The 26,739-nt window shown below is 37.6% G+C and overlaps 2 protein-coding genes across 4 annotated transcripts in view; both read left to right on the forward strand.

The window, feature by feature from the left end:
- The first annotated feature begins 303 nt into the window (after positions 1 to 303).
- ctdspl2b (CTD (carboxy-terminal domain, RNA polymerase II, polypeptide A) small phosphatase like 2b) lies at positions 304 to 19,537 on the forward strand. Of its 3 annotated transcripts, none has more exons than XR_012382301.1 (13): positions 304 to 451; positions 5,464 to 5,648; positions 6,963 to 7,092; positions 7,537 to 7,677; positions 9,540 to 9,764; positions 12,009 to 12,102; positions 12,657 to 12,768; positions 13,597 to 13,683; positions 13,882 to 13,944; positions 14,097 to 14,171; positions 14,576 to 14,702; positions 16,019 to 16,114; positions 16,400 to 19,537. XR_012382301.1 is itself a non-coding variant. In XM_073906180.1 (13 exons), the coding sequence occupies exons 2-13, from the start codon at positions 5,397 to 5,399 to the stop codon at positions 16,463 to 16,465; spliced, it is 1,473 nt and encodes a 490-aa protein (XP_073762281.1). In that variant the 5' UTR covers positions 304 to 486; positions 5,330 to 5,396; the 3' UTR covers positions 16,466 to 19,537. The 3 variants fall into 3 exon arrangements, 2 of the variants coding, with proteins under 2 accessions (XP_073762281.1, NP_001082795.1); XM_073906180.1 differs by having other exon boundaries at positions 304 to 486; positions 5,330 to 5,648; positions 14,097 to 14,176; NM_001089326.2 differs by having other exon boundaries at positions 319 to 451; positions 14,097 to 14,176; positions 16,400 to 17,063.
- Positions 19,538 to 21,455: 1,918 nt separating this feature from the next.
- Positions 21,456 to 26,739, forward strand: part of strc1 (stereocilin 1) — a 29,724-nt gene continuing 24,440 nt past the window's right edge. The window contains exons 1-4 of the mRNA XM_005168943.6: positions 21,456 to 21,977; positions 22,490 to 23,191; positions 23,291 to 23,315; positions 24,625 to 26,707. Of these exons, the coding sequence (XP_005169000.2) occupies positions 21,929 to 21,977; positions 22,490 to 23,191; positions 23,291 to 23,315; positions 24,625 to 26,707 (2,859 nt within the window). The 5' untranslated portion in view covers positions 21,456 to 21,928. The remainder of the gene's footprint in view (positions 21,978 to 22,489; positions 23,192 to 23,290; positions 23,316 to 24,624; positions 26,708 to 26,739) is intronic.

Below are 26,739 nucleotides of genomic sequence, written 5' to 3' on the forward strand. Positions count from 1 at the left end.
ACCAACATCAAACAAATTAATCTACACTTCCCGGTTAAAAATACATCTTTGTTACCTCAGTTTCCATGCTAAATAGCCGACAGTAACTTCAGAAATGCTCTGCGCTGTGTGTTTGTTTTGGTTGTGCGTGATTCTCGCTATTGTGTTGTGAATTTTAAACAGACACTGTACGCTGAACATGTCGCACTGCGAAGCCTCGATATTGTTTTGATACTCGGAACAAGAGAAAGGGGGTGTGGGACGCGCGCCGCAGGACGCATGCTCGGCTCGCTCCTCTCTTCATCCGGGTACCTGCCGTTGACTGTGTGGGTACGGAGGCGGGAAATGGCGTCCAGAGGTGCGGGGAGGACAGAGGTGAACCTCAACTGAAGAGGCACGCAAACAACCGCAAGTGACAACAGCCCGAAAATCGACTTTTATCCCGCAACTCGATCCCCAGGAGCTTTGTGCAGTAAGTTATATTACCACTATTATGTTTTGCATGTGGTGATTGGGTTCCCCCATAATATCTCGTCCGTTCGCTCCGGTTGGAAATGTTTCGCTGTGGTTCGCCTCGCCACTGTATTCGCCCGGACAGGCAGCTGCCGTGGTTCCCGCGCTTTCTCTGTCATCATTAGAACGCTGCCGGTTGTTTTGAGTGGCGCGAGAAGCTGCTTCAAGTAATAGCGGGTCACGAGAGGCAGGTCTCCTACGGAGAGAAAGCCTGCATGTGTCCTACATTGAAGACAGACATGCACAGATGTGTCAGGACCGTTTACTGTATGTAAAAATACATCTCACGTTTTCGGCTCGTGGGCAGTGATTGTGTAAATCATTATTATTAACGTCTGACCTAAACGGGCAAATCGAGGGAAAGTTGCTCGTCTTCCGTACATAATGTGTTTGGCGTGTGTTTCCCGCCCACCGCGACACTGTGTTCAGTTTTCACAGCGACTGAACTTCATTTCTGAAGTGTCTGATGAGGTTGTTTGGTTATCTTGGTGCTGCGCTTATTGTCTTTTGTTTTCCACCTTTTGGAGTTATTGACTAGTTATTTGACTGTAGGACAGTGGTTCACAAGCATTGTCACTCCAAAGGTCCCCATTGTCAAGTCAGTATTGAAGGCCCCCGCACAGAGCCAGATTTTACAACTATATATATTTATTTTTAGAAACTGTTAATAGATAATGAAAATAGAGTAATAATCTCAAGATTTGTGTATGTTTTAAACATAGGAAGCTGGATTTAAACTACTAGGCTGTAGTATAAAAATTCAGATTTTATAACCAATATTTGATTAACTTTCTGCTCATCTATCTTATGATTTTGTAAAAGACAAAATGGTAAGTTCAACCACTTTTGGACAGCTGACCACAGTTTTCAAGTGGAGTATTGAAAAAAGCACTGTTCAAATACAATTGTCTATATGAAGGTTCAGCAATGTGCTGAAAAAAAATCAGAAAATTCCTGAACTGCAAACTACACAGCTTTAAAAAATGGGTTTTGATTAAATAATGTTAAATTGGAGTGGTTGTTTTTTTGGTCAATAATAATATCTTGTTATTATTTACATAATAATAAAATATTTTTGGTACCAAAATGTGAATGTACTAAAACAAATTAAACAACTTAAATGAATTAATGCAAGCTAAAAAAAGTCTGATAATGTAAAAATGTCGGCTAATTTTAATTTTAATGATAAATAATGATATGTAAATATTATCAAAACAACTCTAATACAGTAAAAAATCACCTTCAAAAATGCTTGTAATGTAACAGACATTTTGTTGGTTTATTGAGGCCCTGGTTTGTTTGGGTTTCCAAAGTTTTTTTAGAGAACATCTAAGTTTAAAGAAAGAAGTTGTCTGAATTTGTTTGGTGGCTTGATGCAGCTCACCTAATCAAACATTTAGGATAGTTCATTTTGTCTTGTAAACACCTTTGACCTCCCATTGGTCCATGACCATTACGCAATCAGTGGGTGTGTTCTAGAACTCTGTCTTCTTTGATCCTCAATTTATTCCCCCTGAATTGTTTCTCATTCTACAGAGGTCAAACAGAACAACAGCCAAAATGTCAACATTAGCTACTTGAATACGTAGGAGTCGAGTAGCAGAGCTGGTACAGATGTATCTACACCTGTAAGATCGCTCGCAGGGGGGATTTTTAAGATTCTGAGCGTGTCATACACCAGATGAGAAGCCCAACTCTATGCACCATGTCTTTTTTTATGTGTTTGCACTAGGCATGGGTCGGTATAAGATTATGACAGTATGGTAACCTAGGATAAAAATACCAAAGTTTCACGGTATTGTGATTACTGCTCTATAATATATTATTTTTAAATGTCTAGGTAAAAAAAACTTTTTTTTGCCGTTGAAAACTGTAAATTCTATTTTTTGAAAGATTTATGATATTTTGGAGCAGTAAACATGTCAGGCTAAATAATTAAAATGAATCATTGAATCATTCATTTGTTTCAAAAACGCTGATTTCTTTACAATTTAAAACGGCATCTTTGGAGATCTTTTTTTTACTGGAGATACAAAAGAAAAAGAGCGTTTTGAAAAACAAAAAATGTAAATAAAAAAATCTTACACATACCTTAGGGAACGGTATTACAGAAAGTTTGGCTGTAAATAAACCTTGACTTTTCCAAACTGCGGTATACCCTGACAGAGATTATTGTCCCATGCCATTCGATGTCTGTCCTTGAAAACTGTAAAGATGCAATAGGCCATGGTGTTTCTTTTCGTTGTAGAGGTGTTTATGAAACTGTTCTTTTCTCTCAGACACCATCATTGTGTTTAGAGTAAACATCCAAGTAGTGCGACACATTTACAACCACACCTACTGCAGTGTAGGGGTCTTGGAGTGTTTGAAAACAGTATACTATTACTCAGCCTTTTCAATCCTCTGTTTGCCATCAAACGAAGAACCAAAAACAATTTGTCTGAAGTAGACCTGAGCCTGACATGGATTCTAACGATATGATAACCTTGGATAAAAATATCACGGTTTCATTGTATTGTGGTTGCTGCTCTAAAATAAGTTCTTTTTAAATGTCTAGGTAAAAAACTAAAACTTTTGAGAAACATTTATAATATTTTGGAGCAGTAAACATGTCAGGCTGAATAATTTAAATCAAATATTGACTTCTGCTGTCATCATTGGTTTCAAATACTAATATCTTTTCTACTGGAGATACTCTTGTCCTTTAAAACAACAACAAAAAAAGTAATTAATAAATCTTTTATATACCATAGGAACGCTATAACAGAAAATTTTGGTGGTTTTAAAACCTTGGCTTTTCCAAACTGCGGTATACCTTGAAAATGGTTATCGTCTCATGCCTAGTCAAAAGCATACTGGGGCCTTTAGAAGTTCACCAGTTATTGCCATCAGACCAGGTTGATTTAAAAATGGCTCTGGATGAGTTGTTTGCCTGACATGCAATGGGACAGATAACTTGTAAAGTGTCTGTGAATATTTTTTAGTGGTGTTTTTTTTTTTGACATACACTGAGTGAACCCCAAATTATTCAGCATTGCATTTTCTGGTTTATAATGTGCTTTGAGTGTATAGTTGTAGATTGCACAGAGATATTAGTCATTTTAATAAATTCCAGCATCAAACTGAGAAGACACAAGTAGCTTCAGGGATCAGTTTTTGGAAAGCTATCAGTGTCCTTGAATTTACTGCTAGTCTGTCAAGGCACATTTTTATTTTACACTTACATTGTTTATTGTATAATATTTTATTTAATAGTTGCCAAAATCAGATATTTTCCTGCTGATGAGACTGTTTATGTCTGCTTGTGTGATTTTTAAACTTGGAGTTTGCCTATTAAGAAGCCTCATTGGATCTCGCTGTGTTGTTTAAGGCTGTTGAATCTCGCTCTGCTTCAGTTCTTGCTGTAGAAAGACTGTAGCTCCTCAGTGTTGTGAGGTAGCTGTCTTGGCATGATGTCTGTTCGAGGCAGTGGATGAGTCACCATTTGTGGTGGTTAAGGAAAAAGCTGAGATGTATTACCAGCTGTAGCCTTTCTCTCTCTACTTTTCACCATTCCTTCTCTTCTCTAACATGCTTCCATGCAGAAAGTCTTGTTATTCTTGCTGCTTCTCTCTAGCTAATAACACACTGCAGCCTTTGCTGGGTGAGATCATTGTTCCTGTCCTAAAATGTAAAACCAAGAAATAGACATTTCTTATCATGGTCGGTGGAATTTTTTATGTGTGTGTGTGTGTGTTTAATGTATCTTGCATGTAATTACGGAGGCATTCCGGAGGGCTTGAAAATGTACAGCATTCTTCGCATTTTGTTAGATCTACAAAAGTTACTGGGAATCTGTTTTGAAAGACTAGAAAATGTGTAAAAAGAAGCTCAGAGTGGATGTGCATGCGAGTTAGATTTCTTTATGGTGAGTTTTGGGAAGAAACGTACAGTCAAGGTTGACTTAATGCCTGTAGGGTCACAAAAGCTGGAGCACATTTGTGGTCGGTGTTACGTAAGCACACTTTCAGGAGGGGTACACATGACAGTGCTGGTAGTTAATTTCAGGATTACTTTTCCCCCCTTGATGTGCAGGGTTGTCTTTAAAAAAGAGAGGGATACTTCCTCCACATGAGGAAAACATTAAGTCATGCTTTTTTTTCTTTCTTTCTCTTTTTTTTTTACCCCTGTCCTTTTTTCTTCTCTGCTCACGGTTGATCTGTAGTACTATCCTCACCTTTTTTTCTTTTTTTGTGACTTTTTGTACAACTGAAAATAAGAGGCAAAAGAGACTGACATTTTGCTGGCTTTTGCCAAAGTTCAAGTAGGTTTTAAACAGATAGAGCAGCTAAAAATATCTGTTTGCCCGTTCATTTCCTTTCCTTTCCAAAATAGGTCCTATGATTTCTGCAATGTTGAAAATTCAGATGAGACAATCATAAAAACAGTCGATCAAATTTGACAGGATGAGTACATTTAAAGGTACTTTTGTGCACCTTATTATATTTCCACCGACTGTTATTTGCAAATATTAAACTTGGAAGAGTGGCTCTGTGGCTCTTGCCATATACATCAATAGAAGCAGACATGGCAGAGGAAATAAACTGTGTCTGTTCAGAATTCTTCTATATGGGGGAAATAATGATGCGTTTGTTAATGTTGCGCGAGCTGTGCTGTGGAACTGCTTCAGCTGAATGATGGACCATGTTGGAGGATATGGTGTCTTGAACACATCCAGATGTCTGTGGCTAGAGGTCTTGGCTGAAGTGTTGCACTTTTAAAAATCGAACTAAACACCATAATTCATTCAAAACCATTAAAAGTGTGATTCATGTACATGTGTGTCTGTGAGAACCAGTAAGAACAGTTGAACTTCTCAAGGTCACTAAACAAAGTGATTTCCTCCTGTGTTACACACTTTTTCTATGCAGCTTTTTGTCTTTTCTTGGCATCCATGTGAGCTTCTCTGTTATGTTTTCCTTCTTTCTCCAGTCTTACATGTGACTCTTAACAAAATGAGGCTGAGAATGCGTAAGGATTCTCAGCAGCCGACCCTCGCCCGCAGGGCCTGTCCGGCCCGAACCAAGCGGAAGAGCTCAGAGGTGGAGGAGTGCACAGGTGAAAGCAAAGCCCTGTTGTCGAGCATCAAGAAGTTCATCCATGGCAGTTCCATCAAGGTGAGGCTCTTTCTTTCTTTTGTGCTGAGTTCATTGAGTGTGGCAGGCTGGTCTAGACCTCTACACCACGTTTCATGGTTTTAGTGATTGTGACCCAGAAGGTTCCCTAGACTGGAATGCAAGCAAGACCTGGTGTCATATTCCCTCTAGGAATACATGGTGGAATGCCGCTGCTTGTCTGAGGAGCTCGGTCCTGTTCTAATTTTAGCTGTGGTTCCACTGCACTCGCATAATAACAGTCAAAATGAAAGGCTGGCTTTAACAGGCACAGCCTGCCGCAGGAGAACTAGGGCTTCACATATCATGCCTGATAAAGGTACTAGATTCCCTTATTTGGGTTCTAGATCAGCTAATTTTGATTAGTGGCAGTGGTTATCATTTTTGAGGGGTTCTTCTGTATATTGTTAAGTGTCTGTACTTGCATAAAAATCAAGCAATTGCATCATGTAAGTCAGTACCGTTAGTGTACTTATTGTTCCCATGTAATTTTGCAATTTTGCTGATGTAATTCAGTTATGGTCAGAGCAATGTTTATTAGTATGGTTACTTTTGGGTGAGTTAATGGTTCATTTAGAACAGTGGTCCTCAACTGCCTGGCCCTGGACCGGTACCAGTCTGTGGATCAATTGGTATCGGGCCGCACAAGAAATCATTAATTATTTCCATTTTATTGTCTGAACGATCTTTTATTTTAAACATTTGTTTTTCTTTTTCTTTTTTTTCTCTTTCTTTGGAAAGTTTCTTTGCCAATGGGAAAAAAGGCCCATTAAAGAACATTTGTATGGAATATACACATTTCGGAAGACTCATTTTCTCATACAAACACAGAACACCCAAACAAAAAAATTGACAAGCATTGACCATATATGGTGATAATAAGGTTGGGGACCACTGATTTAGAACATGTACATGAAGACAGATAATTTAAAGGGGGTCTTTTATATTTCAAGCTATATTTCCAGTATTTGTGATGTTATTTTGACTGCTGCTTATTTATATTGATGTATAACATTACATTTAACCAAAATTCACATGGCTGAAATTTATTTGTAGATTTTTATTTTTTTTAATTAATTTGTTTATTGAATGTTTTTATTATTATTTATAAAAATTTTTTTTGAGAGATTGAGATGATTTGTTTAATTGCTTATCTCTCTTAACATTCTCTAACCTTGAATGTGCCTGTTGTTTTAAATTTTAGTCACACACTTTTGATTCAAATAACTAAACGTCTATAATTGCTCACTGAACCCAAACCCAGGTGTATAAAATCCAGAATCTCTCAAGCTTGCTTGATTGTTGGGTGTTTAATAGGTGGAGCAGGACAACCCAGCCAAGACAAGTCATTTGAGCTGTGAGCTGATCACCTCTACCCCACAGAGGAAGAATGACCTCCAGAGGAAGAGCATCTACAGGGCCCGCAGAAGAACCTCCATTAATGGAGGTGAGTCACTGTATATATGTGCTGTGGTGAAAATGGAGTCTGCGCAGGGACTGTCACTTTACTAAATTGTCAAGACTTTTAATACCAGTGAATGTTAGTTTTATGACCTGACTTTAGCCTTGCAATACAATTAACCCTTACACTTTTAAGCAATGCATGTGGTAATTTTGAAAATAACTGTGTGTACAAAAAATACATAGCCAGAAGATCCAAACATTTCCCCAATTGAATTTATATTTGCATCTTTTTTTGTGTGTGTGTGTGTGTGTGTGTGTGTGCGCGACAGAAATGGTTGCACTTGTCTAATATCACTGTCTCTCCTGTGTATTTCAGTAGTAATAAAAAGATGTGTACTAGTCAAATTTGCATAAATAGATTTTAAATGCTCTCTTCTGCATTTTCTTTCATTTCTGATGTTTCTCTTTTCGCATTTTTGTCCTGTAGAAACCACAAACCATGACACGAATAAGCCTAACGGGAAGCTAGAGGTCACCGAGGAGGTTGTGAGCAGTCCACCCCGCACCACTCTGCTTGGCACCATCTTCTCTCCTGTTTTCAACTTCTTCTCACCAGCAAATAAAAATGGTGAGAAATACTTGAAGCCAAAAATGATTTGCATGACAATTTTTGGTCTACCATGTTAACACTGCAAGAACTTTTATTTTTTTAGAATGTTTTAGTATGCATATATTTATTGATGTAACATTTACTTCAATCATCAATCCTGGCAAGGATGGGTGCATATACGCTCCCAATTTAAAAAATTTTGTCGGGGAATCACCATCTATAAGAATATTACTGTTTAACTTAGCAGCTTTTTAAATATAAATTATGTGGCTGCAAAGCTGAATAATCAGCAGCTATTACTCCAAACTTCAGACCTTTTGAAATCATTCCAGTGTTTCCTCTAGGATTTTTTTCCAGCTGTGGCGGCAGGCCTTTTTTTTTTTTTTTACAACGATCTATCAACTACCTGTGGAGTTATTTCTATGAAAAATGTCATGAGCGCAGTATTAAAAGTCGGGATCGCATTTATGTAATAGCCTACGAGCTACCTCTGTGCTTGCACGCCGATTTCCTCTGCTCGTGCACAAAACTTCTAGCCCGCCCCTCAAATATAAGCCGCTTCAAAAGCGCGCAGATCTTACGCTGCTGAGTGCGATTTAGCGCGTTTTTGTAACGAGAATGTCTCCAGGATTTATTAGATTTGCTAGGAATATTTATGAATGTCTCCAATAGACGAACAGAGTAGCGTTAATTCGTCCTGAAGTGAAGTGAAACGGCTATACGTCGTGTTTGCTGGCCTCACGCATCACGCACCTGTCAGCCAGCCAGTCAGTCAGTACGTCACCTTAAAGGGTAAACAAATGACACACAGCTCTACTATGGTTACAGAAAAGTTTGCGCTATTATAATTCACCTACCCTTTAAAACATTTTGGTGCGATTATTACCCGCTATAAAAAAAATTAAATGTTTTGAGTGAGAAGCTGTAATGTAGCCGTGGCGGGATGAATTTTGGCGTGGCGCCCCGCCATGGAAGAATGAATGCAACAGAAACCATGCATTCTAATGTAATTGTCTGAAATGTAAAAAACTGACCCCTAAAATTTTAATGGCAGTTCAGCCAGTTGTGTTGCTTTTGTACTTCTGTACATTTGTTCTTAAGTCTTAAACTTATTTCTTAGAGGAAAAAAAAACTTATCTATTTAAAGTTTTGTGGAAAATTAGAATAAATTCATTAGAATCATTCATTCAATCATTCATTTTTGGCTTAGTCCCTTTATTAATCCGGGGTCACCACAGCAGAATGAACCGCCAACTTATCTAGCATATGTAGCGGATGCCCTTCCAGCTGCAACCCATCAGTGGGAAACACCCATTAACTCTCATTCATTATGGCCAATTTAGTTTAATCAATTCACCTATACCACATGCCTTTGGACTTGTGGAGGAAAGCGGAGCATCCAGAGAAAACCCTTCTGAACAGAGGGAGAACATGCAAACTCCACACAGAAATGCCAACTGACCCAGCCGAGACTCGAACCAGTGACCTTCTTTCTGTGAGCCAATCGTGCTACACACTGACACCCAAAATGTGAATACTTTTTGTATAATTTTTTTTTATCATGGTGAAAAATGCCCTGAGGAAAATTTTATGCCTATGAGGACATGTTAGTCTCTGTTGCAAACAGGATAACAGGGTTGCTGTTTTGAATATTATTAACTTGACTGCTAGTTACTAGGCAACTATATTTCTTACCCATGCCAAAATGATTCAAAATTCAGTTAGTCACGTACTCCTCATGCATGCAACATTCGGTACATTTTCAAAATATGATTGCCATTAGAAATAACTATAATTGACCATAGCAGAAACTTATGCTGCTTCCTGATTTAGTTAATCATCTTACCCAGCATCTTTTTTATCTCGTCTTGTGTTGCTAGCCTCAAATTCCCCAGACCAGGTGGTGGAGGCAGAAGAAATTGTGAAGCAGCTAGAAATGGAGCAAGTAGAAGAGATGCCCACCTGTACTGCCACATCTAGAGAGCCCTTAAGTGTCCCTCTGTATACCAGTGCCATGACCTCTGCCTTCAGACCTCCACCCACCGCTCATACACCTGAACAGGAGAGTGAAAACACTCCACACCCTGACCTGCCTCCTCTTACAGGTGTGAAAGACATGACTTTGCTTTGCTTCTCTATTGGATTATATACATCTTTCCATTTAAGCCTAAACTGATGTTGTTTGGCTTTGATTACACCTGGTATAAACATGTGGTTTTGTCAATCCAGTCACAAGTTGATAACACCAATGCCCAATCACAATTCTACCCCTTAGCCCTTCCCTTACCCCTTGTTTTGCGCATTCACATGTAGGGGTAGGGGTGGCCCAATTCTCTTTAGCTTGAAGGTGTAGGGCTAATGGGAAGGGCTAAATACCCCCTGAAACAGAGATTTTTCAGGACCACACTTAAAACCAAGGGGTAAGAATTTTCCAAAATACTCCAGCTACAACGGCAGCAAAGCTGCACACGGAAGTAAGGAGATGCACAAATTAATATTTTTGTTATTTCAAATTTTTACAACAAACAACCACATGTTTTAGTACAGTGAAAATGGCATTCGTGTTTTACCGTCATGCTTAAAAAGGAAAAAACGCTTAATCTCACCATCTATAATCCCTAATAACAACTCCTGTATTGTAGTTCCACAACAGAAAAGTGTAGTGGCTGGGAATGACTTTTTTACAGTGTCTGCTATAATGTTGAGGTTGTTTTGTGTGTTTGCATAGATGAATATGGCCACTGTGTAAATGCACAGTACAGTTACGATCTTATTGCCACATTATATCAATATGATAACATAATATCGTTGGCTTCAGTAGTTTCCTGAAGATAAATACAAAAAAAAAAAAAACTGGAATAACTACAGCAGTCACGATTGTCTGATCTTATATAAAGTAAGAGATGGCGATGACATATGATGACGCGTGCACTTGCTGTTGTGCTGTCCTAATTCTTAGGGGTAAATTTTGAAACCCTTCCCCTTCACCCCCTGTTTCAAGGGCGAAGGGGTAGGGGTACAAAAATAGAATTGGCATTGGGCCTAAGTATAGGTGTGAATAATTAAAGTTTTTTTTGTACAGTATGAAATTGAACAAGCTTTTATTTTTCAGCATTAGACTGAAAGGTCAAAGAATACTTACACCCACTAACAGGTCCTATGTCATCAGAAAAGTGGTTAAAAGTAAAAAGAGACTCATTTAAATGCCAGAAGCCTGTTTTACAAAGTCAGTTCTTTTGTTTTTTTGTTGTCGTTTTTTAAACCCAAGTAAGTTTACATTTAATTTAAGTAAACTTTTTTTTTTTTTTTTTTTGATCAAGAAGGTGGGTTGCCTTAAATCAAGTTTTGTCATCATGGTAACTTGAAACAACCATGGCACTTTCCGGTCCAGACTTAAACACAAACTCTATATCAAACACTGTAACAGAGACAGTTTGTATCACAGAAAGCATTTTCCTACATGAATTTAGCTGTATTTGGTTATTGACAATTTGATATGATCAAGGATAATTTAGTTTGTTCAAAATTAATCCAAGCGTTGTTGTCATAGTAACAGGTCTAGTGGCTTAAACTTGTTCTGAGCAGGCTTATTTTATATAAACATGATTAGATCATGATTAGATCATGTAATTTCAAGCAGAATTAATATCCATACTAAAAGTATGTACAAACTGCTGATATTTTTACAAGAGTAACCTATGGGTTATATAATAGGGATGGGATAATTCATGAATAAAACCTAAACTGTTCTTTCTATTGTCACAGTTCAGTATGTGGGAAAACCAAATGGTTCACAAAGGTTTTTTTTAATACTATTAGCAGAAGAGTAAGAGTTTGAGATGGTATCTGACTGAAATGTTTGTATATCCGATTAATACCTGCCATGTGTGTGCACACATCTCTCTGTCATGCCTGTTACTACTCAAACCTCCTCACTCAGCATTATGGCTGCTTGATGCAGCATACACGTCACTCATGCGTGCATGCGTGATTTTTCTTTTTTTTTTTTGTCAATTCTAAACCTACACTGCAATTCAGAGTTTGTTCATCTAGCTTCATGCAATGGGACGTGTATTAAACAAAAATATGTCTGTCTTGTCTACTTGTTATTCGATCAATCAAAACGCATCTACATACCAGGTGTAAACGGGGCCTTGACTCTCTTGAAGTAAAATGCACACATAGGTTTAAAAATCTCTTTACTGATGCTTAACTTTATGTACTAGACATATTTTAGATTTTTTTATATGTACTGTAAATTGTGTATATTTAAAAGTGCAATAAGCAAACATTTTCTGTGTTTGTACCAAACTAACATCATTGTAATTTATGTGTTGTTGTTTTTTCAGCTCCTGGCTCTCCTGCAACAGGGGGCTATGTGGATGCTTCTATCACTGTCCCAGCTGAAGGATCATATGAGGAGGAGTGGGAAGTGTTTGACCCGTGAGTTTCTATTTACTAAGTGTCTGTGCTCCACAGTAAGAGATGAACCACTAGTTCAGTCATTTGTTGAAATAAAACAGCAAGTACAAAATGGGTGAAAAACTACTGTTAAGCCAGTATTATTAAATCATTCTTTTTATCGGAAATTAAAATGTTTTATTTAGAGGTTTAACTGTTTTGTTTTAGAGTATCACCTGAAAGTATTGTGGATGTTTTTTTGTCTAGTTTATATTTGAAATATATTTTTATAACAATTTGTTAATTGTAAACTTTTTGTTATTTATTATGAGTTTTCTATGAAGATGCTGATTGCCATGAAGATAGCATTGATTCTGTCATTGTGTTAAATTAAATAAATGCGTGAACAAAAGTATGCAAACTGTGTCAGCAAAGCACCGCTTTCTAACTACTACTGTTTAACCCTCGTTCAAGTGGAATATTCATGATTGGTATTACAATTTAATATGGATTTTACCCCCTAAGATTCATTAATATTTATTTACTCTCATTAACGTTTGATTCTGTGCAGGAATTCATGTTTATATGTCTTTCAGGTATTTTTTCATCAAACATGTACCTCCACTAACAGAAGAGCAGCTAACTCGTAAACCTGCACTCCCTCTGAAGACACGAAGCACTCCTGAGTTCTCCCTGGTGCTTGACTTGGTCAGTAAAACATCGCATGAGACTGGTGTACTCACACTAGGCACAGTTAAATAGACCTGTGCCCGGGCTCAATTGCACGCGCAGCACAGAGCACTCACATTTGTTAAACAAACCGGCATATGGGGGTCAAATGCGCACAGGCAACTGTGCTGAAGCGCAGTTGTCCCCCTCCCCTCGCCCCCAACAGCTTGCACCAGCATTGCATCTTCACCCTCCGAACCTGAGCACGTTTGCGTCCTCGATGCGACTGTTCAGTTTAACAAGAGAAGTGCTCTGGCTCAACACTTTGGAGATTGCTTTAGTTATATCATTTTAGTTGTATGGGATGCAGTGACACGCAGTCAAATATTTTGCCGAACAGAATAGATCCACAACTTTTGATGCTCATAAACAATCATGAAGTCCTTGTGCTGCAGGTATTAGGAAGTTTGCTGAAGGTGCAGCTTACATGCAGTGGGAGGTTTTGCGTCTTTAATTAACTACGATAGTTTGTGTTCATTGAAAAGCAAGAATGATTAATAAATCCATATGAAACAGTCCCTTAAAAGCCATGTTGTGTCTACAGTTCCGGGCTTAGGCGCGCTTTGCACTCACACTCCAAGTGCACAACCGAACCGCACTTTATCACACCCCCTCCAACTGGTCCAGGGCCGGCCAACTAAACCACACCTGGGCCCGAATCAGAGCACTCACACTTGTCAAATGAAACTGAACATGAACATGAAACTAGCCCGGGCACGGTTTGGATAGCATAGTGCGAGTACACTCTTAATGCTTCTGCATGACTTTCATTGGGCATTCTTTTTTATTATTTTTTCCATTCCGCAGGATGAAACCCTTGTCCATTGTAGCTTGAATGAGCTGGATGATGCAGCACTAACCTTTCCTGTTCTCTTTCAAGATGTCATATACCAGGTAGAAATACAGGAATATGTGTTAATGCATTGCTTGTCAATAGTACACCACTAGAGGGAGGAGTCGAGTCATTTAAAAAAAACAACAACTCAGAGGTCCAGAGAACATGTTATCAAGTGTTTAGTGATTTGAAATGTGTAAAAATATGCAAGTATGAACAAATCTCATAGCAAATTTCTAACTGACAATATCTGCTAGGTTTATGTGCGATTGAGGCCATTTTTCAGAGAGTTCCTTGAAAGGATGTCTCAGATTTATGAGGTAAGCCTTCATCTGTTTTTCTCCAAATACCCTCTCATTCTTTTTCTATAAATAATCAGTGATATTACATTGAAAAGGTTTTGCCTTCGCTTTAGTTAACATATGTTCCTCATGGTGGACTACATTGTTGACTTTTTTTTTTTTTTTCCTAGATAATTCTCTTCACTGCCTCTAAGAAAGTTTATGCAGACAAGTTGCTGAACATTCTGGATCCGAGGAAACAGCTGGTGCGGTCTGTGAAGTTTCTTTTTTTTTTTTTTGTTAAGTTTTGTTTTAATTATTTTAATGACTTCTTTCTTGTTGCTTTTAAAAGTAAAACCAAGCTGTCTAGACTAATGTTGGTTTGTTATCATTTGTCTCCTTATTATTTTTGTCACATTTTGTCATAGATGTAAATGTAGTCTGGGTATCAGTTCAGTTGTTTAGTAACCTTGCCTCAGCTTTGTCACTGCTGTGCAGAGTTTCTCTGTAGGGTTTGGTTACAGTGAGTGATTGGGGTGGATGGAGAGCTTTGATCTCTGCCACATTTAAACTCCACACCATCCTCAGGTGTCGAGCCTTTGCTTCAAATGCATTATGGATTCCAGTCCAGGAGGTTTATTTTGTTCTTCTTTTATCTGTTTGTTTCTAGGCACCGATTATTTCGTGAGCACTGTGTCTGTGTGCAAGGAAACTACATTAAGGATCTGAATATCCTCGGACGGGATCTGTCCAAGACTATAATTATTGATAACTCACCACAAGCCTTTGCTTATCAGGTGAGCATACTGATCCCAAGCTGAAATAAACAAGCTTTATTATCAATCATCAGCTACGTGTGAACTCTTGAAACTAGAAAAAATTGTAATTATCCATGAATAATCATGTTCTGTGCACCACTAATTAAATGTATGAGTAAACATGTAATTGAGCGTGAATTGCAGGTCATTTAAAAATTACTTTTCATTTTTGGAAATTTTAGCAGTAAAGCCGCGGCCACACTAGTTTGTGCTTGTGAAGCTCTGTTGTACAGTACTGCAAAAAGGGGTGGGATAAAACAAAATGATTAGACGTTGATAAAGTGAGTGATTGCTCCATATTTCACATTTCTGTTCAGAGAGATCACGGTTTCATCTTTTATTGGTCTCACGCAATCATGTGATGTGATTTCACAGGTCAAAGTTCACCAAGCTTTAACTTTTGAACGAAGTGACATGCAAAGCTCATCACTTGCATTTCCAGTCTACCATTCATAGGCATGTGACTGTGGAAGACTAATGGATGAAAAAGTGCAGTGTGACTGGCTTAACACTTTAATCTATAATAAAGATGAATCCTCTCTCAAAAAAAATAATTCAGCAGCAACCCTCACCCAAAATAATTGCTGGACTTGATTAGTTATTTAGTAATAAAGCATTCATTTTCATTGATTATTTAAAGTTTAAATAAGTATACACCCTTTCAATGCGTTCATGTCATTGGCCCATGAACATTTCCTGCTCGTTAAGAAGAGCCAATTTAATCATAACTTAATGTTAAAACGGCAATCATAACATTATTTGTCAATACGTGGCTCTTTTTGGATTCTTGAAAGTAGTCAAGTCAAAGTCAAAAAGTCAAAGTCAGCTTTATTGTCAATTCAGCCACATGTACAAGACATACAGAGAATCGAAATTGCGTTACTCTCAGACCCAAGGTGCTTAACATTAATATAAAATATATATATAAAAAATAGTAGGGTTTAAGAAAAAAAGAAAATTTAGAAAATTTACAGTATATACATTGCACATAAATGTGGTCTAAGAAATATACATATGTAATAAAAAAATTGTAAACAATACAGTGACATTAAGGGCATATATCAATGAGTGCAAAGTAAACCAGAGTTGTGCAGATAAAAAACAGTATAGTGCAAAAAGAACTTGTAAACATGATAATTGTGATAAAGTGACAGTGACATATAGAGTAGAGCTTTGGCCTAAAATTAGGTCAGTGACTTGGCCCTTGGGTTACATAGAAAGGTTTATACAAAATTGTCTTATAAATATGTACAGAAAAACAGCTAAAATCAACAACTTTGGTCTTTCATTCACAGCTCTCCAATGGTATCCCTATTGAGAGCTGGTTTATGGACAGGAACGACAGTGAACTTCTGAAGCTGGTCCCTTTTTTGGAGAAACTGGTGGAATTGGTATGCTGTAATGAGCTCTTTGTTCCTTTCAGTTGGTCTCATTATGCCTTTTAACCTTTACCTTATTTAAACTGTAGTGAACGATTAAGGGAACAGCTTTCATTTGCTTAAATACACACATATATATATATATATATATATATATATATATATATATATATATATATATATATATATATATTAAAAGTCTTGGAAAACACAGACACATTATGTTTTTTTATATGTGTATGTTCTATATTAAATAATCATAAATATTGTACTTTTTCCATTGTTATCCTTCCACAGAATGAGGATGTGCGACCACATGTCCGTGAACGGTTTCGGCTGCATGACCTCCTTCCTCCTGACTGAGTGCGCACAGTGGGACAGGACAGTAACAAAGACAACAAATGCAGACATACATTTTGCATTGAGTCATCATTGCCATTACTCTTGTAATGAACTTTTTTTATTTTTATTTTAATTTTCCCAAACTTTCATCAATATGACAACATAAAAAAAATTTGGCTCCCTTTTTTCGGCACTTTTTACCACCATCTGTGCAGACAGAGGAGTTTAAAATGTCATGTGTGGTCTCTTCAGTTGTTTCATCAAGTACAAAGTGAATGTGTAACAATAAGAAGAGAACAGGATCATGTTGTCTTTTTGTGCTCCAATGGGATTGGTTGACACTGTTGGGCTTTTGACCAATTTCATCAGGAATGGCCAGTAAGAAAAGCAAACTGAGAAGTTAGATCCTTGTGAGTGACTGTTCTGTCTCAATGTTTTCAGTATGCATTCCTCTCCATCAGTAAGTTTCGGTTGTTTACTTTAATGTTTTCTCAACTCCTAGCTTGCTTTGTTTGCCAAAACGTGTTCATTTTGGTCTGGTTTGAATATTGTTCTTAAATTCACAGCACAGTGGAATCATAATTGTTTTTAAATGTGGTGTAACAAAGAATGGTTTAAACCAGAGTGATGGCTGTTTCATTTGCAGTGACTAAATTCTTAAATTAGCTAAGATGTTTTCTGCGGCTTCTTGCTCTTGTCTCGCCACAGATATTTATTTACCTGAGGAGCTAACATCAAATTAGTTGTTAATTGGTAGTACCTCAAAACTATTCTATTACATTTTATACACAAAAATACTGTTTTTCTTTTTTTATTGTTTCATATTTAGCCTGTGTATTTTGATATTTTAATTTTTTATTACTGGTGTTCTTTAAAAAGATATCACCTTTTATGTTTTAGTAGTAGTGTTTTCCTGTTCAATTTTGGCATTAATGTAGCATTACCCAGAGCTAATCTGTTCTAAGTGCGCTGCAAAGTGAAAGATGTAGGGCTAGAGCCCTGTTTATTGCACCAGCATAACAGCAAGTCTCATCTCGTGGTTTAAACCGGACTGCCTGACCTTCTGGCTTTTCTTTTATACTGGGATTCTGGGGGAAACGTGTAGCTGTGTCAACAAGTATCTAGATGAATGTGTGTATCATAGTCTGGGGAGTAAGGGATAATAATTATACTGCAAAAATGATGATTCTTCCTCTCCGTTCTTGTCACATTTTCGATTCCACAGTTCTAGGTGAGAGGATTCATTGGGAAAGATAGAGAGAGAGTAAGAGCTGAAACTACAGTAGTGCCATCCAGGGTGAGTGAAGCAGGGCCAGGCTAGTTGTTTTCCCTTCTCTATGTTCTGCTCTGTAAATGGTTTTGTTTTGGTAATGAACACATTCGCCTTTCACTCGTGTAAAAGGTGCCGTTTTTGCTCTTTTGTGTTTACAGTGTGCTGTTGAAAAAATGGGTCAGTAATAGACAATCACTGATTACATCACTTGTCTGTTGAATTGTGACCCTTTCATAGTCATTTGTTTGCTGGATTTTCATGAATTCTTTTTTTTTTTTTATTGAGGCCTTTTAGTCAAACCTCTTGTATGCAGTAAAGAAAAGTGTTCTCATATAGTGTTTTTTAAATGAATTTTTAAATTGTAACTATTGAAAGATGTTCTTTCTGTAATGTTAAATATTCTGTGGTACTTCCCAATTAAAAGAGGAGAGGAAGGACAAATTCATAGTGTGATCCCAAGGATCCTGCTCTCTTTTGAAAGACTTTTTTTTTTGTTCTGTTTGACAGAACCTACAAACGCAGTGTTTAGATTTTTTTTGTCATAGCATAGACGTATTGGGCAATATTTAAACATACTTTTTTAAATGTTAAGAAATGTTACATAATAAGTAGCATTTGATTAGTGTCAAGTATTCCTTCCTACACTGAAGCAAAATAGCCACATAATGAGGAACTGATCGGCGTCCTTAGTCCAGAATAATAGTTTAGGTGTTGGGAGTCGGGTTACAACTTCCATTAGGCCCTGGCACTTTCTTACAGAGATTAAGAAATACTTTTGTATGATTGTCGAAGAGCAGTAGTGTAATAAGTGTAAAAACATGATGCAGAGGTTTGTTTCATATCATTGTAATGTGCATTACTTTTGTACAAAGCATATTGTACTAAAAACATGCAGCTTCATGGAAAAAAAACAGTTAAAGGAAAATCTTTTTGTATTTTTTATTATTTGTATTCCAAAAGGCATGTCATATCTATTTTTCAAAATGTATTCATTTTCAAATGTATTAATGCAGATCTAACATGTCGTCATTTTATTTTATTTTTTCCCCCGTTATTGTATCTTTTGTATGTAGTTGGCACAATCACTGAACATTCTCCGCATGTAAAAAGGCTGTTTCGTGAGAGTTGGAATTTTGATCAAGGCACTTTTTTGCAGATGAATGTTTCATTTTGTTTTCTTTTACACTCTTCCTCTTTGAAAGCCATATGGCTTGTGATTGTCCTTGAGCTGCATTGGAGAAACTCTAGGTCTAAATGTCATTTTCCTGAACATGATGTGTTATTTAAGATTGTTCATATAATGGAAATTAAGTCTTTGGAAAATTGCATGCTCTTTTATTTTAATGTTAGCTTATGTCAAAACAAACATGTTAGATACTTAAGAATGGATGGTTGTATTTCATGTCTTTTTCTGCTACTTCGTTTTACCATCAAATGGTATGTAACATCAAGGAGATTTTATGAATATGATCCTGCCTTGAATCAATTCTGTGTCACTTTGTCAGCATAAATGGCATCTTATTGATGGAGTCTCACAAACTTGAACTGAAAGCCTTAGATGTCATATGAATGAGAGCTGGATAAGATTAATGAATATACAACGAGTTCAGATCTAATTTTAGTTTGCCAAAAAAGTTGATGATCTTTTTTTCTTTTTTCTTTTTTTTTTAAGTTTTCATAAATCTTTTTTGTCAGGGCACAAAAAAAGAAATTGTGGAAATCAGTAGAGATACAATTGGACTTTTTATACACAATTTTGGGGATCCCACAATAATTTACAGGCTCTTAACGGTCACCAAAATAAAATCTTAAAAACATAATTTAATGGCTTCTTGCTTTTTTAATGGTGTATTTTTGTCAGTTAACCACTAGGTTAAATCTAAAAATGTCAAGAGATGTGGGAACCCTAAACTGTAAAAAACTTTAACTTGGTCGAACTCCTGATTTAACGTTTATTATTTGTAATGAATCTGTTTTCAGCTACAATTTGAAAATACTCATTAAAATTAAAGGTTGCAAAAATATTTTTTTTTTACACAGAGATGCTTTAAATACCTTTTTAGAGAAAGCAACAATTTTCATATTTAGCACTTTGAAGTTCTTTCTGACAGTTAAAAAAAAAAAAAAGTAATAGCTGTTGATTTCAAATCAGTACTCTACAACAATGAATCGGCCACAAATAAGCTAAAACTATAGGCCTCTCAACAGGCCCATGTGTAATTACACAAGCAGAAAATTCTGAAAATTATATTTGAGATATTTTTGTATAATTTTATATTTATGGTAGTTGTTGAACAATAGGTAAATGTAAAGATCTTTTGTGCACAATACAATTCTAAAGTCTTTTAGTGCAGTGGTTCTCAAAGTGGGGGTCGGGACCCCCCGAGGGGTCGCGGGACAATGAAGGGGGGGTCGCCTGGTGGTTTCCAAAAATCTATTTATTTTTTTTAAACCATAAGAATTACCATATTTTATCCATAACCTACTGAAGGTGGATCTACTCGTTTATACCATATATAGTTACTATAGTAGCTTATAGTTACTACTTCTATTAGATTGCAACCCCTGGGGTAATTACATTGTATTAAAGACACAGTAATAGCGTCAGATGCAGCAGATTTCATAACACCTGGTTAAACTTTGTGGCCCATTTACAGCTCTCATACATTAAAAAAATTAGGGTCCTTTGGTGTGTCTGCGCCATTGCATGCAAGGTTTCTGTATTTATATCCACCTCAGGGGATATTGGGGGTCGCGCGTCACTGGCATTGTCATTTTGGGGGTCGCGGCCTGAAAAGTTTGGGAACCCCTGTTTTAGTGGATGTATTATGGGATAGACCTGTAGCTTTATTTACCAAACAATGGTTATAATTGGTTTTACATTGTAAACCTTAAGATAACCTTAAAAGGTTTTAGCTCCTATGTTCAAAATCATTCTGCACAAGTCTCATCAGAATCAGATGTAAATTCATGTTTAAATTTATTTACTTTTTAAATTGAATTGTGGGACCTTGAGCTCTTGAATACAGTTTAAATAAACACTGAGGTGTTTCAATTTAAAATTGAGTAAAATATGGACAAAGCAACAGCAGAGTTACAATTTGACATCAAAATGACATTTTGTCCATATATTACTTAAATTGTGTTTGAAATCACCCAATATTTTAATCCAGTGTTAATACAGAAATTAAAAAAGTGAAAGAAGCTAATTAGTTACCCAGTCTTGTTTTGTAATTCAAAGACAATATATTGTTTTGTTTTTCCCAATAAATCGCTCGTTTAAATTTGCAACATCAAAAGTTGCTAGAGTAGCGATCAAAAGATCCCATTTGCTATAAAAATAGGAAATGGTAAAAACACTCTTGAATCACAAGAAAAGTCTAAGCGAAATTAACTTTTTACACTTGATTACTTTTTATAGTTCTTAAATTATTTGATCATCCAATATATTCGTCGATGCTGATTGTATAGCACCCAAAAATAAAAATGTCCACAACATTTAGACTACACTTACTAAACTTTTTCATAATTTTCAGAATGTTACCGATTAAAAAGACATTTTTGTGTGAACTATAGAAGCTTTTAAGTAGTTACACTTATAGATAAAGTGTAAGTGATTCGGATATTTTTTGGTCTGATTTGTCTTTACTTGTCTGATACAATCTTAATGAAATTAAATAGACACATCAGTTTTTATTTTCATATTTTCGTATAAATTATAATACGCTATAACAATGTGTAGCCTATTTGAGTTTATTTCATGCGTGCTGATGTGCTAAAGTGATCCTTTTACATCCACCCACCTGTGCTTACGTTTGTTTCTGGTTTCTACCGCTGTCACCGCGCAGGTGTTCATTACTGTGACAGAGATGCTGACAGTCAACACGACGTGTTAATATTTCAGCACTTTCAGTGGTGTCTCCGCTCCCAAATCCGTTCCGTGTGTTTCATGGCCTGTGTTTCGCACCTATTTTCTGCTGCCGTTTAATTAGGCGACTGATGCGGGATTAAGTTGCAGTGACAGGCAGCCGTGAAAGAGCAGACGGCTGAAATCCAGGAATCTCTACACACACAGGAGAAGGCTACCTTACAGAGCAAAGTTTCGCGCATTAGTATGTTAGATTTTTGACAGAAATGAAGTCTCAACCGACAGTGGTCATGCTTTTGTTAAACTAAAAACCCACCACAGCGACATCTGGATACTTGTAAAAATGCACCACGGAGGAATATTAATTTTGCTCACGTTTAGCATCATAATAGGTAAGAGTTTTTTGTTTATTACTTGGTTGCACTTTATTTTAAGATACAATTCTAGCTATTAATAAACCACTAAGTAAGACATTCAGCTCAAAAAACTTAATTTGCTGCTTATTGATGTTTATTAAGGTAATAATTGGGTTTTGATAATGGTTAGGATTAAGGGTGTAGAAAAATAAGATCATACTTATTGCATAAATATTAATGAAAACCAACATGTTAATAAGGCAGTGGTTAACAGTGGGAATTGATACTTTAACTAAACTGTTACCCCTTTATTTTACTTTTCCAATACATTACTATTGTCTTTTTCTACTTGTGCTTGTAAAACTTAAGATGCCCACCAGCTCTAAAAGGAGAATTTGTTTTATAATGTTTAAGGAATTCAAGAAAAGTTTTTACATTACAAGTCGAAGTTTATCCATTTTTAATGTAACTTAGATGTTAAAAAATAGTTTTTAGCTTGTAAATGCATAAACACAGACACTGTGACCATGTTTTATTCTTCTTCAAAGGGATTACATGTAGTGACTCCAGAAAATCGCACAAGATGAGCTCCAGCAGTGAGAATGAGTTTGAGAAGAACATGAAAGTCCTGATAGAGAACATCAGATCTCTGTCTAAAGAAGAAATGGGTGGAAAGACCCCACCAAACCTTCATCAGACCATGAGGAGAATGGCAGCCCCCAGTGAAAGAATCGCAATTGACAGTACAAACATAAATACATACCTAACAGTATTCAACAGTTTATTCACTGTATACCAGCCAATGCTGATTGACAGCTTTATTGAAACTCTCCCTCAGGCTTTAATTTGCATTTTGGCAGACAGACAGGGCTGTGGATGGCAAGCAGATTTAACAAGTACTGTTTCGTCTGCACTGAATGAACAGTTTGTTTCTGTGATCTCCTCTGTTAAAGCTCAAGCTTGCACTGCAACATCTAGTCTGAGAACGCAGGATTCCACCACAGCTCAGTTAAACTCTCTCCAGGAGACGCTGATGAATGTTTTGTCCTCAGACCTCCCACTTCAACTGCTGTCAGACAGCTTTTTAGCCTTTTGGAATAGTTTCATGGACATGGCAGTTCCACCTGCGATGTCTCTAATGTCTGATTTCCTCTTGAAAGCACTTCAGACCCCAGTGGATTTTTTAAACCTTGGATTACAGATTGGCATTAAGATCCCTAACTTAGACCAGAGTTCAACATGTCAACAAGGTGTGTAGTTACTTTAGATTTTTTTTTTAATATCCATGGGTAACTGCATTATTTCATACAATAATTGATTCTCTATGTTTTCTCCTTTTTTGTCCGCAGGTGATCTCAAACAGCTTATAATGTGGTATGTCTCTAGAATCCTGTATCTCTGTTAATACAATATAAATTAAAAAGAAACGGTCACACTTTATTTTGATAGTCCGTTTGTTGAATTTAAGTTACATTGCATCTACATACTAACTAAGTCTCATTAGATTATAAGTAGACTGTTAGGTTTGGATTAGGTTTAGGATAAATTGACATGCACTTACAAAGTACTTGCAAAGTTTCTTATAGTCAGTTGAATGTCTGTTGAAGGAGCAGTATCAGTAGATACTAAGCAGACAGTCCACTAATACTCAAATGAACCATCAAAATAAAGTGTTACCGAAGAAACTATTTCTCTGATTTCTGATGTAACAAGTAGCTATTTCTATTTGCATTTCACTATTAATGGAAGCCAGTTCACACTGCATAAATAGACACTAAACAGCAGAAATGTTAGTTTGGGTTTTGTTGGGTCAGTGTTTTACCTATGCTGACATTAATCTGTGCTTATTTTTAAAAGGTTGAATACATTGAATTAGTAATTGATAGCCAAGTCTTGGAATGTTTGACTAACTGTAATCTAGTCAATATTTATTGATGTCAGTCTGTTTGTGTGGTGTGAATTGGCTTTAAGGGCACACTCGCATTGGGTACAGTTACCTTGAACCGTGCCAAAGCGCGATTATCCCCCATCCTCTCTCCCCCTCAGCCTGCTCTCACATTGCTTTTTTACCTACCGGACCTGAGCACACTTACATCATCGATGATGAGACTGTTCAGTTTAACAGGTGGAGAAGTGCACTCGCTCTGCACAGTGGAGATTGCTTTAGTTATATCATTTTGTATTATTTTTAGTCGTGTGGCATCACTCAGTGTCTCTTTGCCAGACAGATCCACCACTTTTGAGGCTCATAAATAATCATAAATGTCCTCATGCTGCAGGTATTTGGAGGTTCCTGAAGGTGCAGCTGATGTGGAGCGAGGGGTTTGCGTCTTTAATGATATACAACAGTTTGCGGTTATTGAAAATTAAGAATGATTAAAAAATCCATATGAAACAGTCCCCTAAAAGTGACGTTACATCTTTAGTGTCAGGCTCAGACGCAATTTGCACTCTCACTACAAGCGTACCGCGCCAAAGCCCAAGTGCTTTGGCACACCTTTTCCAACCGGGCCAGGGCTGGCCAACTGAACTGCGCCTGACCCCGATTCCAAGCACTCACACTACTCAAACGAATCTGGAAATGTGCCTGGGCACGGTTTGACTAGCATAGTGTAAGTGCGCCCTAATTTACTATTTTGTCTATTTATTTCATGTCTTGTGTTTTTTGTGTGTGTGTGTTCAGGGGTATGAATCATAACGTGAGTTGGTCTTTTGGACAGTCACTTCTGGATTTGTTTTTGGCTCCTGCATATCCTTCTTGCAGTTTCACAAGTCTTGAATGCCAAGCGACAAGCAGCATCCAGTATATTCGTACTGGCACAACCTTAGTGGACATTTCGACTTCTAGTCTCACTTGTGATCAACAAAACTTCAACCAGCTCAATGAAACCCTTTGTGCATCAGTTTTATTGACAGCATCTCAGGAATCAAACACCCTTTATCAGATGTGTCAAGTGCTGAGCACGTTGTCTCGAACAGAAGTGGCCAATGTCTGGAGGAACATGTGTCGCATGGTCCAGAACATCACCTTACCTCTCATGGAGTCCTGCAGCGATCCTGCCACTGTAAAGTTAAGTCGTAGTGCACGGTCCACTCTGAGCCTCAACGAACTCCTCTGTGACTATAAGAATTGGACTGTGACTGGTTCTGTGGACCCTGCTCTGGTCACAATGTGCAGTGAAAACGATCGTGAGACATTCATCCTATCTGTGTGTAACAGTGCTGAAACCATGCAAGTGCTGATCAGACAGCCCAGCAATGCCTGGGTGTGGGAATTCTGTGCAAACATATCCGACATATACATTGTGAGCCTGTATTGTTCATATGACAGGTGGACTGTTGAAAACCTTGACCCGTCGATTGTGACGTACTGTTGGTATAATGACATGGACAGATTTGAAGTGTTATTATGCGACAGTGTAGCCTTTTTTATGGTTGTGTTTTCCAATGAAGAAAACAGCTGGCTGAAGCCCAATTGCTCTCAACATGTTCCTGATCAAATCGACACCAACGCCCTTGTGGCTCAGTATTGTAAATACTCGGAATGGAAAAACATTCGAGCTGTCACCTCTGAACAGATCGCTCTGTGTATCCAAAATGATGAGATTCGATTTGTTAACGTTGTGTGTGTTAACCAAACATTCGTCACTGTACTTGGGATGAGCATTGATACTGCTTGGGTGCACCAATATTGTACTTACTCTTTCAACAACCCCCCCACGTCTACACCGACAGTGAATACTGAAATGAGGTGTGACTATAACAATTGGATGAACATGTCTGTGGATCCGACAGTAGTCACTCTGTGCTGGCAGAACGACCAGATCGGCTTCCATAAGAACATCTGCTGCAATGTCCGCCTATATGAGAAGTTGTTTCTACATCCTGAAAACCAATGGCTGATTAGAGTGTGCTCTGATAATAACACTGCGAATGTGTTGTTGCAGGTTTGCACCTATTCAGACTGGAGCCAGCCTACTATTGTAGACATGACTGACCTTGCTTTCTGCGCTGATTATGACACTGAAAACTTCACTCGGAATGTATGTGTCAATGCTACAGTTCTGCAGAATTTGCTGGCCAATTTAGACAACACCTGGTTGTTGGAACAATGCTCAAACTTGACCTCATCTTACCCAGGTATTGTACCTGGGAAAGAGGGGGGACTCATAGGCTTCCGACCAGCTGAGCAATGTCAGTACTCCAGTTGGGATTTGGTGCTCCCGGACCCTGCTCTCCTCGCTCTTTGCTGGGACTATGACCAAGTCAACTTTGTCTTTTCTGTCTGCTCTGACTCTTCCTTGCTCTCCCACATCACTCAAGAGCCCTCCAACCTGTGGGTCGGCACTCTCTGTGTCACATACACACCTCCGCCTGTCTCCAGTGGAAATGGGAGCAATGCCACAACTCCCCAGTCTTGTCCAATAAGGGACTTGGCTAAGAAGCTAAACTGGACATGCAGCATAGACTTCAGTGTTGTCTGCCAACCAGGTGCCAGTCAAGCACAGGGTCTTCGGATGTTGTTGCGCTGCGGGATAGAAATGATCCAACCTCGCTTGGAGAAACTGATGACTACAGAAGTGACAGAAGTGATCAGGCAGGCCACCAGCCTGTGGGTTGTCCTGTTGTTGGCTCTTGAAGAAAGCCAGATGACCTCTCTGAGTGTATCGGAGAACATTCGGCTGAGTGTGCTGGAGTCAGTTGTGATCTACATGGAGAAGGAGACCAATTTTAACAACAGGCGTGTTGTTTTGCAGTGTTTTGGGGTTGGTATTTTTATTCACTGGTTACTCACCCA

The sequence above is a fragment of the Danio rerio genome, chromosome 7, assembly GCF_049306965.1.
Source record: "Danio rerio strain Tuebingen ecotype United States chromosome 7, GRCz12tu, whole genome shotgun sequence".
In the NCBI taxonomy this organism is placed as follows: Eukaryota; Metazoa; Chordata; class Actinopteri; order Cypriniformes; family Danionidae; genus Danio; species Danio rerio.